Raw genomic sequence first — 15,600 nt, 5'->3', positions numbered from 1 at the left:
TCTAACTGTCGCACAAGCTGCAAAGCGCCCTGGAATCGCTTCAATGCTGTCAACCCCCAAGAACATCTTCAGCCCCAGGTACATTGTGGTTCTGCCCCCCTGGTCCTTTTCTGAAGGCCCCTAGGGACAGTTGCAACCCTGACACCAAATAACCTTGAACAGTAAGACTGATTGCTTTACCAACTAACCTCCAGTCAGTATAGAGTGCATCCCTTTCCTTTGTGAAACTCTCTGTCTTCTGTGTTCCTTTACATGGTGGGTTGTAATTGTGGTGTGCTAGGACTGTCTGTTGTAGTAATAATGAAGTAGATATTTTTATACAACCTTGACTGGGAAGTCCCTTTTATCATTGGGTAATAATTGTATTTTCGCTGTGTTGCAACTAACCAATGATCCACGACCTTGCGGGGATAAGCCTGATGTTCCGTCCACGTTACCAAAATTGGTGTAGAGGAGGAGCCAAATGCCTCTTGCGGAAATCTCACCCCTATTTTGCCCATATGTTGGAAACCAGAAATTGCGACATGCACAACACCAGTAATGGTATCTATCCCTCGAAGAATCCTTGAAACAGGTATCCATTAAGAAAGCCCTACATGATGAACCCACAGAGAAATGATCGTCTCTTGAAGGAGGTTCCCGCAGAAGTGTGAAGCAATAAAGGCAAGAGACTGGTGATGTGGCATAAAGCAGAGGTGACGCACCAAGAAGAGCTGCCAAGGAAGGAAGTATATAGACCTTATAGAATCTGATGACAAAGTGAAGAGTTGAGTAACATTTCATGTGCGGAATGAGGATTGCATGTGTGGAGAAGTACTGAAGAAAATACAAATTGTTTTATGAATGTACACATGCTGTAACTCAAGTAGACTAAGTAGTCTTGAAGGCTGGCTATATGTAGTGAATAGACTGCAGGCAGTGTCGCCAATATATATTTATATGTTTAAAGAATCTGGATGTTCCACGTCGCATTTTAGTAAGCCAGGACCCTTGTTAGGCAAAGTATGTATGCTGTATCCTCTGGGACCACTACACACAACTATGACTACAGGTAAAAGCAAACCAATCTTTGGTATAAGACTGTACTACACAGTTTTGGTAGCGGAGCTGAGCAGCCAGGCTTATCTCAAGAGGGGCCATGTGAACAGTAATGATGTTACACAGACGTCTATAATAACAGATGTTCAAATAAACTCTTACACTCAAGGTTTCTTTGATAAATACTCATTAATTTATTTATCTGTCAGTTATAAAACATTCATTAGAAGGAGGCAATTATATAACACAAATATACTTCAATACTATTTCAGAATACTTTTCAAGAGGAGTAAAAGGCAAAGATTATTAGAACATGAAAGGTTACAATTATTCTTAGACAGTGTAGATATTTTGAGTTCACCAGAACAGTCAATTTAATTCAATAGGCTAGGCCAAAGTCAATGGGCTAAAGTCTTGGATAGGATAAAGCGGTTCTGGTAGTAAAACGGAAAAGTCTCGGCACAAGTTCTCGGAAGTCGTTTTTAAAAAGAAGAATCATATGTTGGGTCACAAGCTGATTAGGCCTGCGAGTTGCAAAAGTTTCAAGCACTTTCACTGCGAGAGGTAAGTACTCTCAGTCTTGTTTCACAGTACCTTTCAATGAAGAAAAAGATGCAGCTGGTGACTTCTGCTCCAGTGCAGCTCTGCAGATCTCACTGTTCCTGGGCCTCAGTTGTGGGGACAAGAGGGAGGACGTCTGGGGACTCCTGCACTACACTGGGACTGGTCAAAAAGCTTGCAACTGGCAAACTTCAATTCCGGTAGCTGTATGTAACGCACACAAGCTGGTGTCCCTCTCCCTGGTTATACCGTTTCCTGCAGCACTCTGAGGAAAATGCAACCAGCTCTGAGATAGGTGTCCAGGTGGCTTACTGTTGAGTTGATTGGTCCCACCAACTGAACGTGAGAAGTCGTCCTTAGCAGGGCTTCTCTGTCGAGGTAAACTTGGCGATTCGGACCTGCAGCAGGGCTTCACCGGGCAAAACAACGGTCCAGGAGTTGCATCAGCTGCCCTCTTCAAGCTCGCCTTCGGTTCTTTCATTCCAGTGGTCGACTCTGCCTTCCAAGTCAAGAGACTCGCCTTTTATTCAGTTCTCTCCCATTCATTCCAGCCTAGCTGCCACTCACGCAGCAGGGCGGCTGTCCTTGCCGGAAAGTCAGCCAGCCAATCACCACAGAGTGCATTTGGGTCTCCTAGGTGATTAAGCACAGGGAGTATCGGGCACCTCCCTCCCACCTGCCCACTCCAGACACTCGGGCGCCAGAGGCGGTCTTCACTCCTGAAGCCCGCCAAAGGCAAAGGAACAAAGGGACAAAACCTGGTTTGGCGCGCAGAGACAAACTCTAGAAGGACCTTTCCACAAAGAAATGGCAAAAAAAAGAAGACCGGGGCCTGTTTTTACAAAGGTGGCTCAGACGCCATCTTGAAAAACATGGCTCCCGTGATTTAACTTTACCAGAGCTACGAATAGTTTGCGGTCGGGAAAAATCATAGTAGTTTGTTGTAAAACCACTGCCACCAGCCATTCCGAGAATAAAGGGTAGCATTTGACTGCTACATGAGTAACTAGACACAGGATATACTAAGTAACCCCTCCAGTACTCTATTGGAAGATAGTGTGTGCTGGGTCTAGGAATTTAAAAGACTAGTAAAGTCAATTTCACTTTACTTTCTCTGGGAAACAGTAGTTTATCCCAGATAACGTAGTTAAACCTTGGGAAAGCCTGAAATGCTTCCCCGTGCAACTGCACTGAGGGTGCTGCGTGACACAAATGAAAAGATGACATCTATGGAGTTGGTTAGACTCCATAATCAAAGGAAACACAAGAGTAAAACACACATCAAAATACATGAGAGAGTGGGAAAAAAGGCTCAACCTCTCTCCAGGTAAAGAAATCAAGTCCTCAAAATCCAGCAAAGTTGCTGGGGGTCTCTAAGGTGAAGGGAATTAGCACATTTTTGAGAATTCTCCCTAACAGCCCTGTGGAAGAGAGTCTGAAAAAGTGGCACAGCAGAGAAAGACAGCTGAAGATGGAGGAAGAATCGAGAAGGCTTGTCTGGCCCACTGCCAAGGGTTGAGGCAGCCAAGAAATTGGTTACCTATTCAAGAAGATACAATGAAAATGAGAAGCTAGGTGAGCTCCTGTTGAGGTACAATGGAAAAACACTATGAGTGCCAAGTTCTATTCATTTAATAGCATTAAATGTGAAGAAGGAGCTAAAACGTGGTCTCCTATCACATGGGGTAGATGGAAATAGACTTTGGGCAAGCTACATTGAGACTGAAGATAAGAACGTGCTCACACTCCCTTCTATTCTCAGGCCCAGTGATACTCTGCAAGGCCGAGTTCAAAGACAATTCAAATTGCAGACAGCAGGAGTGATGATGGATGGTGGGCTAATTGGGTGGGAAGGCATGGTCAAGGGCACCCATAAGCACCTGGGGTACCAGCTTGCGTGCTGCTAGCAAGTGGAATATTCCAGAAGTGTACGAGCATATCAAGCATGCCAACCCATTATAGAGGGCCACATAGCAAAGAGCCCTATAGTTTAAGAGCAAATGAAACTTTGTGTATTTGATGACAATGAAGGTGACTTGCACTATGGGTGGGCATAGTTGTCCACCTGACTATAGAGACCCAATCAGAATCCTCTCCCCAATAGAAAGTATACCTAGATGCTCCCTGTAGACCAACCACAATCCCAGTTAGGTTTTTCTTACTTTGCCACGTAGTAGGACGTCAATGATGACGAATCTTGACTATATAAATGTATTTTTTCATGTAAAAAGTTGACAGACTTGAGCGAACGTCCGTTGATGTCCGTTGTACTCCCTGTTTTATATAATTGATAATAAAACAGCTACGCTTTGGCTACTTCCTGAGTCGGTCTTATTATTGGTGTAAGAGTAAATCCTGCATCCCCATCCATCACATAGAGCGTTACCTTGCTTAAAGGGCCTAAGGGTTCATTGGACAAGGAGGTCTTATAATTGACTTGTGTTACAATCTGTTCGGATCCATTCTGGTGTACTAGAGGTGTGGGATTGATTGATGGTTTAGAAACCAATATTCATCTCTGGACCACTGGTGCCCCGGAAGTTGATTCGTCACATTGGTGGCAAGCGGTCGGATCGTTTGGAGCCTTGCGCACAGCTTAGAAACCCAACGATAAAAGTACTGTTGCAAGCAACGTTTAGTCACTGCTAGTTATTAGTAATAGTCATGGAGCTTGGCATGGAGACTATAAAAGCCATGACCAAGGATGTCCTGCGTGTCTTATGTCAAGAGAGGGGACTTCTCCACAGCACTAAGGTTAATAAACCTGAGTTGCTGACATGCCTCCAAGCTTGGGTAGAAGCGAGGGCGATTGGGGAGAAGAACCCAGGGGATGGGCTAGGCCCCTGGGTACCCGAACGGACAAGAACTTCCGGAAGGGCTAAATGACGAGGACGACCGCATGAGCAGTGTTTCTCGCCAATCATCTCGCTGGGGGGCAAGTGTGGTTTCTTAACACTCGAGGGAGTCAGTGAGGACAGGGGCTAGTGCAGCATCCCGCAGGTCCCAGGCCTCAGCACAGTCTCTGAGTGGCCCACTACTTGTTCCGGCTGTTAATGAGGTAGCGGCTAGAAAGCTTCTGCTCGAGGACAGGTGACTAGTGCTAGAGGAACAGAAACAGCAGGACAAGGTCACCATGGAGCTGCGGAAGCTGGCGCTTGAAGAGAAGAAAGAGGCCAACAGATCCGCCTCTAGCAAAGGCAGCAGTAGTAGCTCAAACCACAGTGCCCGGGATAAGCCCCGACGGCACATCCCCAAAAACTCAGTACAGGCTTAGGAAGTGGAGAAGGATATTTTTGGCTGCTTTGAAGTGCTTGAGCTGGCTTTCCAGTGGCAGGAGGCGGATGGGGTACTGTTGGGTGCAGCCCTGATGAGTCGCTTACCGACACCAGGGACTGATGCAATTCTTCAGTTAACTCCTGAGGAAAGGCCCGTTTATGAGAGCATGAAGGCATCCTTCCTCGGGAAAATCTGTAAAACTCCAGAACAGTATCTAAAGAGCTTCAGAGAGCTTGGAAAGAAAATTGGGCAGACGTTTGAAGCGTTCACACAATTGGCATTTAAATATTTGAGCAGGTGGGTGACTGGTAACTAAGTTGACATATTGAAAGGAATGTGCAATTTGATTGCGTGTGAGAATGTGTTGAAAAATTGTGAGGTTGACCTACACTGGTATCTAGTGGACAAGGCTATCACAGATCCAAGGGAGCTTGCAAAGGCTGCCGACAGGTTTGTAAGTACTCGAGTCCAGATAAAGGCTCAGGCGAGCACACCCAAGGTGGATGAAAAATTGGCGGACAAAAAAAGTAAATAAGGATGGGAAGGACAAAGGTTCAACCCAATCCTCTTCAAAGTCAAGTCCCCAAAAGAGCAAAAGGAAACCCCCAAACTCTAGTTCAACCGTGCACACCAAAAAGAAGAGCGCAGGCACCCCTAACACTGGGACACCTGCATTCTCCCCACCCAAAAGTTGTTTCGTGTAAAAGGAGCTGGGCCATAGGAAAGGGGGTCCTGCTTGCAAGGGCTTACCCAAGCAGCTGGACTTGTGGAAGAGGCCATCATAAGTGTGGGCCTCTCAGAGGAGGACTTCCCACTAGGCCAGGGAGTGGCTGAATGTGGATTGGTTACACTGAGTGGGAACGGTACCGGGTCTCCAGAAGAAACCCCAGTTTCCTATAATACTCAACTCTATCTAGAACATGTATATATCAATGGACAGAAAACTCCTGCGGTCCGAGACACCGTGGCTAGCGTCACTGCTGTCACCCGGCAGTGGGTACAGCAGGCCAGTATATTGCTGGGCCTGATTTGTGCGGAAGTGGGTCTGATGTTAAGAGTAAGTGCCCCTTGGAGATGGTAGAGTTCAGCTGGCGAGGTGAAACGACCGAGCACCGTGCAGCAGTGAAAGACTCCATCCCTGTGCCATGTCTGTTGGGTAATGATCTTCCTGATCCCGAAATAGTCGCAACGGCTACACGATGGAGAGCCAAGGAGAGCACAAGATTGAACACTCTCAGAGCCTTAGGGCCTGGATTGCTTCCAGAGGGCTTGTTGGAAGGACCGGCATGGCTGGTAGACCCTAGTCCAGTTCCACAGACTACTGGGTCGCATACTCCTGCGGGAGAGGGATTAGCAGCCCCTGAGGGCCCTACTTTGGTAGCAGGGGACTCAGTGACTACAGAGTTGCCTGGCGCAGCACAGGACCCTCAGGTAGAGGACCAGATTGGCGCAGATCTGAAGGGACTGCCCAAGCTGCATGAGTTTGCATCAGCTGGGGGCCCAGATCAGACTGACTTCTTCACAGCCTAGAAAGAGTGTCCCACTCTGGCGGGTCTGCTGAAGCAGGTGGAGGAGCAGGCTGAGGGCGAGGCCCCTGGACTGTTCAAAGTGTACTGAGAGGATGGACTCTTATAAAGTGAGCCAAAGGATTCTGAGGGTGAGGGAACCAGAAGGTTGATGGTTCCCCAATGCCACAGAAAGTTTCTTTTGCATTTGGCTCACCAAATTCCTTTAGGGGGTCCCTTGGGAGTGACTAAGACATCAGAACGGTGGTCCGTGCACGTTTACTGGCCGCAGTTTGGCGTAAAAGTTAAGTAATTTGTCCGGTCCTGCCTGACTTATCAAGCTTTTAGCAAGTCAGGTGGTGCCACAAAGGCCCCCTTAATTCCACTACCTGTGGTTGGGCAGCCTTTCAAGAGTATAGGCATGGATATTGTGGGTCCTCTGGATCCTCTGAACCAGCTCAGGGAACAGATACATCTTGGTGGTGGTGGACACGTCACAAGATACTCTGAGGCTGTCCCTCTAAGGAGCATCAAAGCCCCTGTGGTTGCAAAGCCTCTGATTGGGATATTCTCCCATGTTAGATTCCTTAAGGAAGTTGTTTCTGACAGGGTATCAAACTTCATATCAGCCTATATGAAGGCCATGTGGGACGAGTGTGGAGTCACCTACCGGTTCTCATCCTTCCATCCACAAACCAATGGGCTTGTTGAGCGGTTCAACAAGACCCTGATAGGCATGATAGGTGGCTTGGAAGAGCACCTGAGGAGATGGGAAATTCTCCTGCCATGCCTTCTGTTCGCTTACAGAGAGGTGCCACAGAATGGAGTAGGGTTTAGCACCTTTGAGCTTCTGTTTGAACACGCTGTACGAGGTCCCCTCAGTCTAGTGAAGGAGGGATGGGAAAGCAAACCCTCATCCCTGTCACAAGATGAGGTGGACTATGTACTTGGCCTTTGGTCTAGAATGGCAAAGTACATGGAACAGTCAACAAAGAATCTAAAGACCAGTCAGGAGCTGATGAAGCACTGGCACAACCACAAGGCCACCGTGACAGTCTAATCTCCAGGCCAGTGGGTGTGGATTATGGAGCCTGTCAAACTCAGCGCCCTTCAGGACACATGGACTGGGCCGTACTGTGTGCTGGAAAAGGTCAGTGAGGTAAATTATCTCAACTGACGTGAAAGGACCTAAACAGATGTGCAGGGTCTTTCACCTCACCTGGCTAAAATCCCAAAATAGCCAGGATGACTTGGTCATGGCGTTAGTGACTTATGGTGAGACTGAGGAAGAGACGGATCCCCTCCCAGACCTCCTGCACACTGAAGCCACAGATGGGTGAGTTGAAGGTGTCAACTTTTTTTTTCTATTTGAAAAAAAACTACAGTTTTAACACGAGGAAAACACTTTTTTTTCAAATTCCACAGTTACATTGGATGTTCCACCAATTATCTCACATACATCAATCAAAAAAAAAAACAGAAAAGAGCAAATCACATATCTTTTAAGATGATAGTTCCACACAGACAAGGCAAATCAAAATAAATATCGCCGACCTTTGTAGTACGTCATAGTGTCAACAGCTTAGGTGCTACTCAGAGTGGAAATTTCAAGAGCGCATCCAGATAGTTCACTATTGCACACACGTGTTCAACATTATTGCCAGATGAAATCATTTTCCACCAATCCACCATGTCTTCATCCACCGGAGCAAATTGACCAAGATGGTGTCAACTTTGCAACCAAGCTGTCAGAACAGCAACTGACAGACTGTCACTGTTTTCGCGGACTCACGGTCGTGCATATTGGGGCACACATGATGTGGACACTGGAGACAGTAAGCCGGTGAAGAGTTGTCGAGCAACAAGAACTTCTTAAGCACCATGTACATTGTGGTTCTGCCCCTCTGGTCCTCCTCTGAAGGCCGCTACAGACATTTACGACAATTTGCCCTTTGGTGCTGAAACAAAATAATCTTGAATAGTAAGACTGATTACTTTGCCAACTACCCTCCTGTCAATATCCAGAGTGCACCCCTTTTCTTCGTGAAACTGTCTGTCATTTGTGTTCCTTTACAGTGTGGGTTGCATTTCGTAGTGTGCTATAACTGTCTGTTGTAGTAATTATTAAGTAGATATGTTTATACAACCTTGACTGGACAGTCCCTTTTATCATTGCGTAATAATTGTATGTTCTCTGTGTTGCAACCAACCAATGATCCACGACCTTGCGGAGATAAGCCTGCCGTACCATCCACATTACCAAAATTGGACAAGTAGGTTTATAATTTACTTGTATTACAATCTGTTCTGATCCCTCCTGGTGTACTATAGGTGTGGGGCTGATTGATCGATTAGAAACAAGCCCATTGGCTACACGTCAAGGAATGTGTTATATTCAAAACACTGCCCATCACCCATAAATGCATCCACCACACAGCTCCCCAATACCTGTCTCAGAGATTCACCATACCACTCACAGAAAGACCAATCAGAACCCCATATACTAACCCACTCTCAGTACCTAAGGTCACTAAAGCACGGGCTGGAGGCTCCTGCTTCGCTGCAACCCAGTGGAACTCCCTTCCACCCAACCTCACAGGGATCTCATCCCACCTAACCTACCGTAAAGAAATCAAAACACGACTGTTGATTTGAAATCTCTCAGTAACTACCCACAATGCTCTAAATGCGTGAACTGTCCTGCATGTAACTCTGCCTCCTTTCCAACTAACTTTGTCATTTATTTACCAGGCCACCTTGTAACCTGCCCCCATGCTACCACTCATGTAACCAGTAGCAATGTTGTAACTTGTAACCAAGTCACTCTCGGTGTAACACACCTCAATGTCCTTGGGCTGCCAGTGCACTTCATAAATGTAAATAAATGAAATAAATAGTAACGGATATTCATCCCTGGACCACCGGTGCCCCGGAAGTTAATTTATCAGAGTGGCACACAGTTGCAACCCAGTCCTGGACCCGAGAGATTGATGACTATCAGGAGGTGGGAGTAATGTGCTGGAAGAGATATGAAGAGTGTGCAATACAGCATAAAACAGCCCATTTCCTGGGACTTACCTGCAGAAGCTCAACATCCAGGCCCTGCTCCTCACGTTCTATTCCGTCACCAGAAGTCGACGCCTGAAAGCTATCATCAGCAAATTCTAGAAACAGGGAGACATCAGGTGATGATGTGAAGCGTACAGTGGAACACAAGAGTCAAATCAAATGCATAGACACCCTCATAACAAAGGTGAACTTTGCAACATCCTTAAAATGAGCCAATGACCTGGAAGGAATAAGAATCAAAGCTTCATAACCAGAACACGACAAGCTAGGGAGAAGCTCTCCTGGAAGAAATAGAAGAATTCAGACACAAGCTCTTGAGGAAAAGAGGCAGGTCCTGTGAAGGCCCCTAGAAGTGGCACCAGTCATGGTGGGTCAGATATCCTGGTGCTGACACTCGCACAGTCACTGACCTTTTATTGCTCTGCCAGCTCAGCATGTTACAAAAAAGCAGGTCAAAAGGACAAGGAAAGGGAAGCCCCATCCATCGCTGACCTGGAGGGTGAATAAAGCACAAGAGCAGGTGGTGATGGGGCACACGTGTGATTCAGAAATGCACGCTAAGCAACATTAATTCTCTTTCACATGTCACTGGGTGGGGCCGGAGCTTGCACTCCTTCCAAATCTTTGCATTGTTATGTATTGTGTGACACGGTCAGTAATCTAATTGTGTCATGAGTGGAGAGGGATCCCTCTCAGCCTGGGGTGGGAGCCCGGAGCCAGTCCTACTCAAGAGTGGGGTTGTGACCTGTTGGAGTGACCCCAATTCCTGTCCCCTGCCCAAGACTCTCAAGACTTGACTGTAACAGCCTCCTCCGGAATCTACCTTCTTCAACTCTTGGACCCCTTCAGCTTATCCAGAATAGGGCAGTGAGAATCATCCTTGGTCAGGAACTGCTTCTCGCCTGCACTAAAAAGTCTTCACTGGCTCCCGGTTGCTGCACAGATTAAATTCATATCCCTCTGCATCATCCACAAGGCTGTCTGGGCGAGGGGACCATACTATTTTCAACTTTATCTCACTAAATAATGTCCCTTTAGAACACTTCACTGCTCTGGTACCACTCCTTGTGTGTAAAGCGCTTTGCTAAGCAGAGTGCAAGGGGTCACTCACTTTCCCCTGCAGAATACCTCCTTTGGAATAAACGCCCACTCTCCCTGCACCTTGAGCAGGAGCTTCTCAAATTCCGGAAGCTCCTTAAGACTTTCCCCTTTTCCTCCTCCTTCTCTCCTCTGCTAATCTCACAGGTGCTGCATTGGTGTTTTTGGCCCTTATGCATTTTCAGGGCCTTGACCTCCCACACCAATTCTCCCCAGCTCCTGCCCTCCACAGCACTTTGCATCTGCACACCCTCTACCCTGGAGACTCGCACTCACCTCCCGCGGCCCAGGCCGTGTAGCACTCAATCATTCCTAGCACTTTGTCCATGTCTCACCCTGGAGCTCAGACTCCCCACCACTTATCCCCTCTTCCTTCTTCCTTTCTGCACTTGCACGTTCTGAATACTCACAAAGCATAATAGGTTCGTCTCTCCCCCACTTCCCCCTCTGCTTGTAATATTGTGTTGTAAATGTATTTCCCACCCTCCCTCCCTGCCCTGTGGCTGCTTTGAAACAATATATTCTTATTGTATAAGCAAACAATACATAAATAAATAAATAAATACATACGTAAATAAGTGCTTGCATATATATATATATATATTTACTGTACCAACTTACATGACCCCATACCTCTTGCAGGAAATGCCAGCTAATTTCTCTACTTCTCTTGCACAGCTAGAAGTGAGACTGCAGCCATACAGAGAGACCACCCAGAAAACTGCGAACCATCAGCACCCACAACTTACCTACCGACTGTCATCTAAGGCCCCAGAGAAAGCAGGTAGAGAGCCAGCAAAAGGATAAACAGAGTTTACACAGCCACCACACAAGCCGCACACCATTCCCCAGCAGGAGTGCACACAGACCCAGAGCCACAGCTCCAGACCTATTGCACTAAGGATGCACAAAAAAACAGTGTTCACTTAACGGACTACCACTTACCTTGGGGTTCACCACTTAACGGTCTCCTATTACAATCAGGGACTCTCGACAACATGGGCTGCCATTGTTGTGTAGAGGAGTAGCCTCTCTCTCTGGTGAAAGACCGGTAAATATGGAATTTAGGGTCTATACCGCTCCCTCCTGTTTAACATTATAAAATTCAGAAGCATTGTCCATTAAGGCAGCTAGGATGCCCTTATAAGAGGCAGGTACATTAGGGAATAGGTGATACTGGACATACTTATTTAGGGCAACATGAACCATAAAGGAATGCTTACAATGAGCACAGCATTAACACAGAATATATATTTCTGATGCAGAATATAGCTCATAACTCCATGACGGGTTAGAAGGGCTCAAAACACAGAAATTTAGTCCTGTGTTCAACTCAAGAAAGGGAGTGTCTGGGTAGAAGCCAAGGTACAGTGATAGAGCAGAATTAATAGCAGAATACGTGATTTTCAATGGTGTGACTCACAAAGTGAAACTGGCATACAGTCAGAAGCAGATAGGAAAGGTGAGATGACCTTGGAAAGAATGTACTAGAAGTCTGGAAAGTAAATGTGCCATTTTCTAAATTTATTTTTGTCCAGTTTAAAGGTTGCAACATATGTCAGGTGATTCAGAAAAAGTGGATAACACCTAGTCATATTAATTAGCATAAATGTCCCCGTGTTTCAGGAAGTGTTTATGTTTAATGGAAATCAATTGATGTTTGACCTTTAAGTAAAATGGCCAATCAAAGCCTATTGAAATATAAGGTTCATATTAACATAGCATTATTTCATAATCTATTGCCATTGTATAAAGCCCATGATGTATGCAAAACAAAGTTGAGACATTTCCCCTTTCAGCTGTAATAAGCCGTGATTAAACAAATGTACTCACAGCCGGCTGCCCAGATGTCTCTTCCTTGCACAAAAAGTATATTTATTTCCAGGGATGGCTAACTGCAGAGAATTATGGCTGAAAATGAATCGCCTTGCATTTGGCGACCACGAAGGAACCGTTTTAAGACTTCAAAGATGGCAAAAAAGCCATGTTCCCCTGCCTTGACAGACACAGGGAATTTACAGGAGACAGATGAGGGGTAAGGATAAACTGAAGTTGACCCCATGCTTCAGAGCACCTTCCTGTGCCTGGCATAGCAGAAAGTAAGCCTTGTGGTATCATGTACATTGTACAAGGAACAAAGTTATTCATAATGTGCTTAATACCCATAGGTTTCTAAGCACAGATCGGGGATCAAACCTGTGTTGCTCTGTGTCATCTTGCTTTCAAAGCGAGCATGTTGCCCCTGAGCTATCCTTCCAGGACAATATGTAATTTATAAGAAACAATACCTCTGTTTCGAGTTTCAAGGGAACTCAATAGCACACACTACACTGCAAATGGGGTAATGTTTAGAGATACCTGAAGCAAGAGCCAAGAGGAAGAGCGAGTTGTCAAACTCCAAAATGGAGTAATGCATTTTGAGATGGAATACGTTTTGTTAAAAGAGATAACAGAACAAGACGGCCATAAACTGCACAGTTTTGTTGGGGTTTAAGCTGTGATAGTAAAGATATTTTATTTGGTGTTAAGTGTATGTGGTGAATGAAGCTGGATTCCATGTTACTGCATATCAATGGAGAATAGAGCAATTAGCTTTTAATGTTTGTTATGTTACATGTTTCACTGTTTGTCCACAAAAACTAACTCATTGCATGTCGTATGTGCCATGGGTCACTGTTTGTTGCATTTCAAGGAAAGCATTTTTTTTGCATATGCCAAGGGATTTTTACTTTTACTTTTTAACTAACCAAATGCAGTTTTGTTTACATAAAGTTTCTGTAGAAACAGGGCCTCATTTTTGAACAGTGAAGACAGTCTTACATTAATAACCTAGGTAATAGCTTGGTTTTGTATTTTTGTAAACTTAAATTACAGGTGAAACAGGTTGCGAAAGATGCAGCGTTCTTTTCGTCCTATAATTAAATAATAGCAGTTTTAAGCAGAAAGGCAAACACATTTTTTTCTCTGCTATGCTCGTCTCCTGTGTGCACGGTAGAAACGGACAGCCTGCTTTAAATCGAGCTTGCTCGTGGGCTGGGTTTGTAGGAGTATCAGAATCACATTCATTTTGAGAAAGTGACAGAAGCTCTAGTAACACAAAGCCTAAAAATGGCTTTGCTTGAAAGAGAAACGGAGCACCCTTTTGATAGCGTTGAGTTAAAAAAAAAGAGAAAAGTCTTGTTTCATTTAGGCCTAAAGAATTTGCCTATCTTATTATGTATTTTAGCTAAAAAATAAGAGGTCTAAGGGAGATACAGTGTTTTTTATCTGGGATGAGAACAGTTCAGTTAAAGTGCGCCACAAGTTATGAACTTGTCAAGTAGGTATAAACATTCCTGTGCTTCACTAAGCAGAGGCGTGCAGGAGAATAAGATAACAGCTAACAGTCTTCAGTAGAAGACACAAAGCTCAGAGAAAGAGCAGGTCCCAAGGCAGCTTACTAGGTTAGGGTACTGGTTGCTCAGTCTTCCACATTGATTGTAGTAGTATGTATTTAGAGTGCAAAAGAGTTTGGTTGGGAGGTTTGTGTTACAGATGTCAGAAGGGTTGGGATAAATGACAAATTGAATATTTATGGAGAAGCTTGAAGAAATGATATGAAGAGTTTAGATTTCTAGAAAGGCGGAATGAGCTGGTTTGCAAGTATTTTTGAAATAATATGGGGAAACTGGCAGCATGTTTTTGGGGTTGAACAATCACCAGGAATATTTGAAAAGTTATGTAAACACACATGTGAGTGTTAATTTCAATTGGGCAAGGATGAATAGTAATATATGTAAATATAGGTTATGTAAGGTGCTTTTGAATTAAGGTGCTATGTGGTAAATATATATATATTTTTTTGTTTGTTTTATTGGGTAAATAAATTTTCTTTTCAACCTTTAACAAAATGATCAATCTCCTTTTCCAGACCCCACCGTCCTTATGCTGAGCCGACCTACTCTCGAGCTTCAACATTACCGTCCTTTAGTCCCTTTAGGATCGATTCTATGAATCTTAGTGCTTCCCGGGTGGGGCCGACATTTTGTACCATCAGGATTCTTTCCCAGTATTCCTTAGTCGTTGATGCATTTATATTATGCACCCATTCACCTAGATATAGGCTCCTTTGGGTGTTTAATGCCGGACAAAAAAGCAGCCAATGTTTTATTGTTTCCGACATCTCCGGCTCATTGCAGAATCGACATCTAGAGTCTTCCACTGGAATTTGTTTCCTTATATAATGGTACTCTCTTGTTGGCAGGATGTTTAATCTGCATCTCATCAATAGATTCCTATATTTTGAGGAGGGAAATCTTCGCAGGTATGGTGGAGGGTCATTCAGTGCCTTTCGTTCCCACGTAATGTTATGACAATTTGTATTCTGCATTTTCTGATTGTCCATGGATATCCAATCTTTTTCTCATATGTTTTTCTTCGCTTTCTCAGGATTTTCTTTCAGCGTATCGAATTTGATATGATAATGTTCTAGTATTTCGACACAGTTCTGTTTCCAAGCATTAAAGTGCAGGTCTTCATTTCTTACCTCTTTTTTGGCTAACAGTTCAAATGAGATGGGAGGTTTATCTAGGATACACTCCCGAAATAACGAAAGCGTCTTCCACAGGACTATTGACTCCAACGATTTTAACCTTTATTTGTGTCTTATTGTCGATACAGGGAGGCAATTCGGAAGCCTAAGTACTCTTCTCCAGAAAAAAGCCTCTAGCACCCCCCACGTTTTCCAGTGGAGATTTAGCAGGGATTTGGCTCCATATGTTATGCTTGCCACTACCTTTTATTTGTAAAATATGATTACTGGCATCATTGAAAAGGTTCTGTAACGTCGATGGAGGGCTCGAGCTTGGTTAGTAAGTTTCATCAGCTTTTCTTTGATGAAATTTAATTGCCCTTGCTCATTGATGTTTTTATTGATTTGTACCCCCAGGTAGACTGTTGAGGCCACTATTTCCAACGGTTGATTGTCCAATGACCAAGTGAATCCCTTTTTCTATTTTATGGCTCTGGAGCCACACGCCGACTGCATTATTAGGATCATGGATTTTTTTACGAT

The 15,600-nt window shown here is 44.7% G+C and overlaps 1 protein-coding gene across 2 annotated transcripts in view; it reads right to left on the bottom strand.

Moving 5' to 3' along the window:
• The window catches only part of AK1 (adenylate kinase 1), a 1,026,690-nt gene that overhangs the window by 563,658 nt on the left and 447,432 nt on the right, over window positions 1–15,600 (bottom strand). For both annotated transcript variants that reach the window (XM_069609116.1, XM_069609117.1), the window contains exon 8: window positions 9,459–9,544. In XM_069609116.1, the coding sequence (XP_069465217.1) occupies window positions 9,459–9,544 (86 nt within the window). The remainder of the gene's footprint in view (window positions 1–9,458; window positions 9,545–15,600) is intronic.

Source organism: Ambystoma mexicanum, chromosome 8, assembly GCF_040938575.1.
Source record: "Ambystoma mexicanum isolate Mex_15411 chromosome 8, UKY_AmexF1_1, whole genome shotgun sequence".
Taxonomy (NCBI): domain Eukaryota; kingdom Metazoa; phylum Chordata; class Amphibia; order Caudata; family Ambystomatidae; genus Ambystoma; species Ambystoma mexicanum.
The sequence above is the reverse complement of the archived record's forward strand: the minus strand, read 5'-3'. Positions and strand labels throughout refer to the sequence as shown.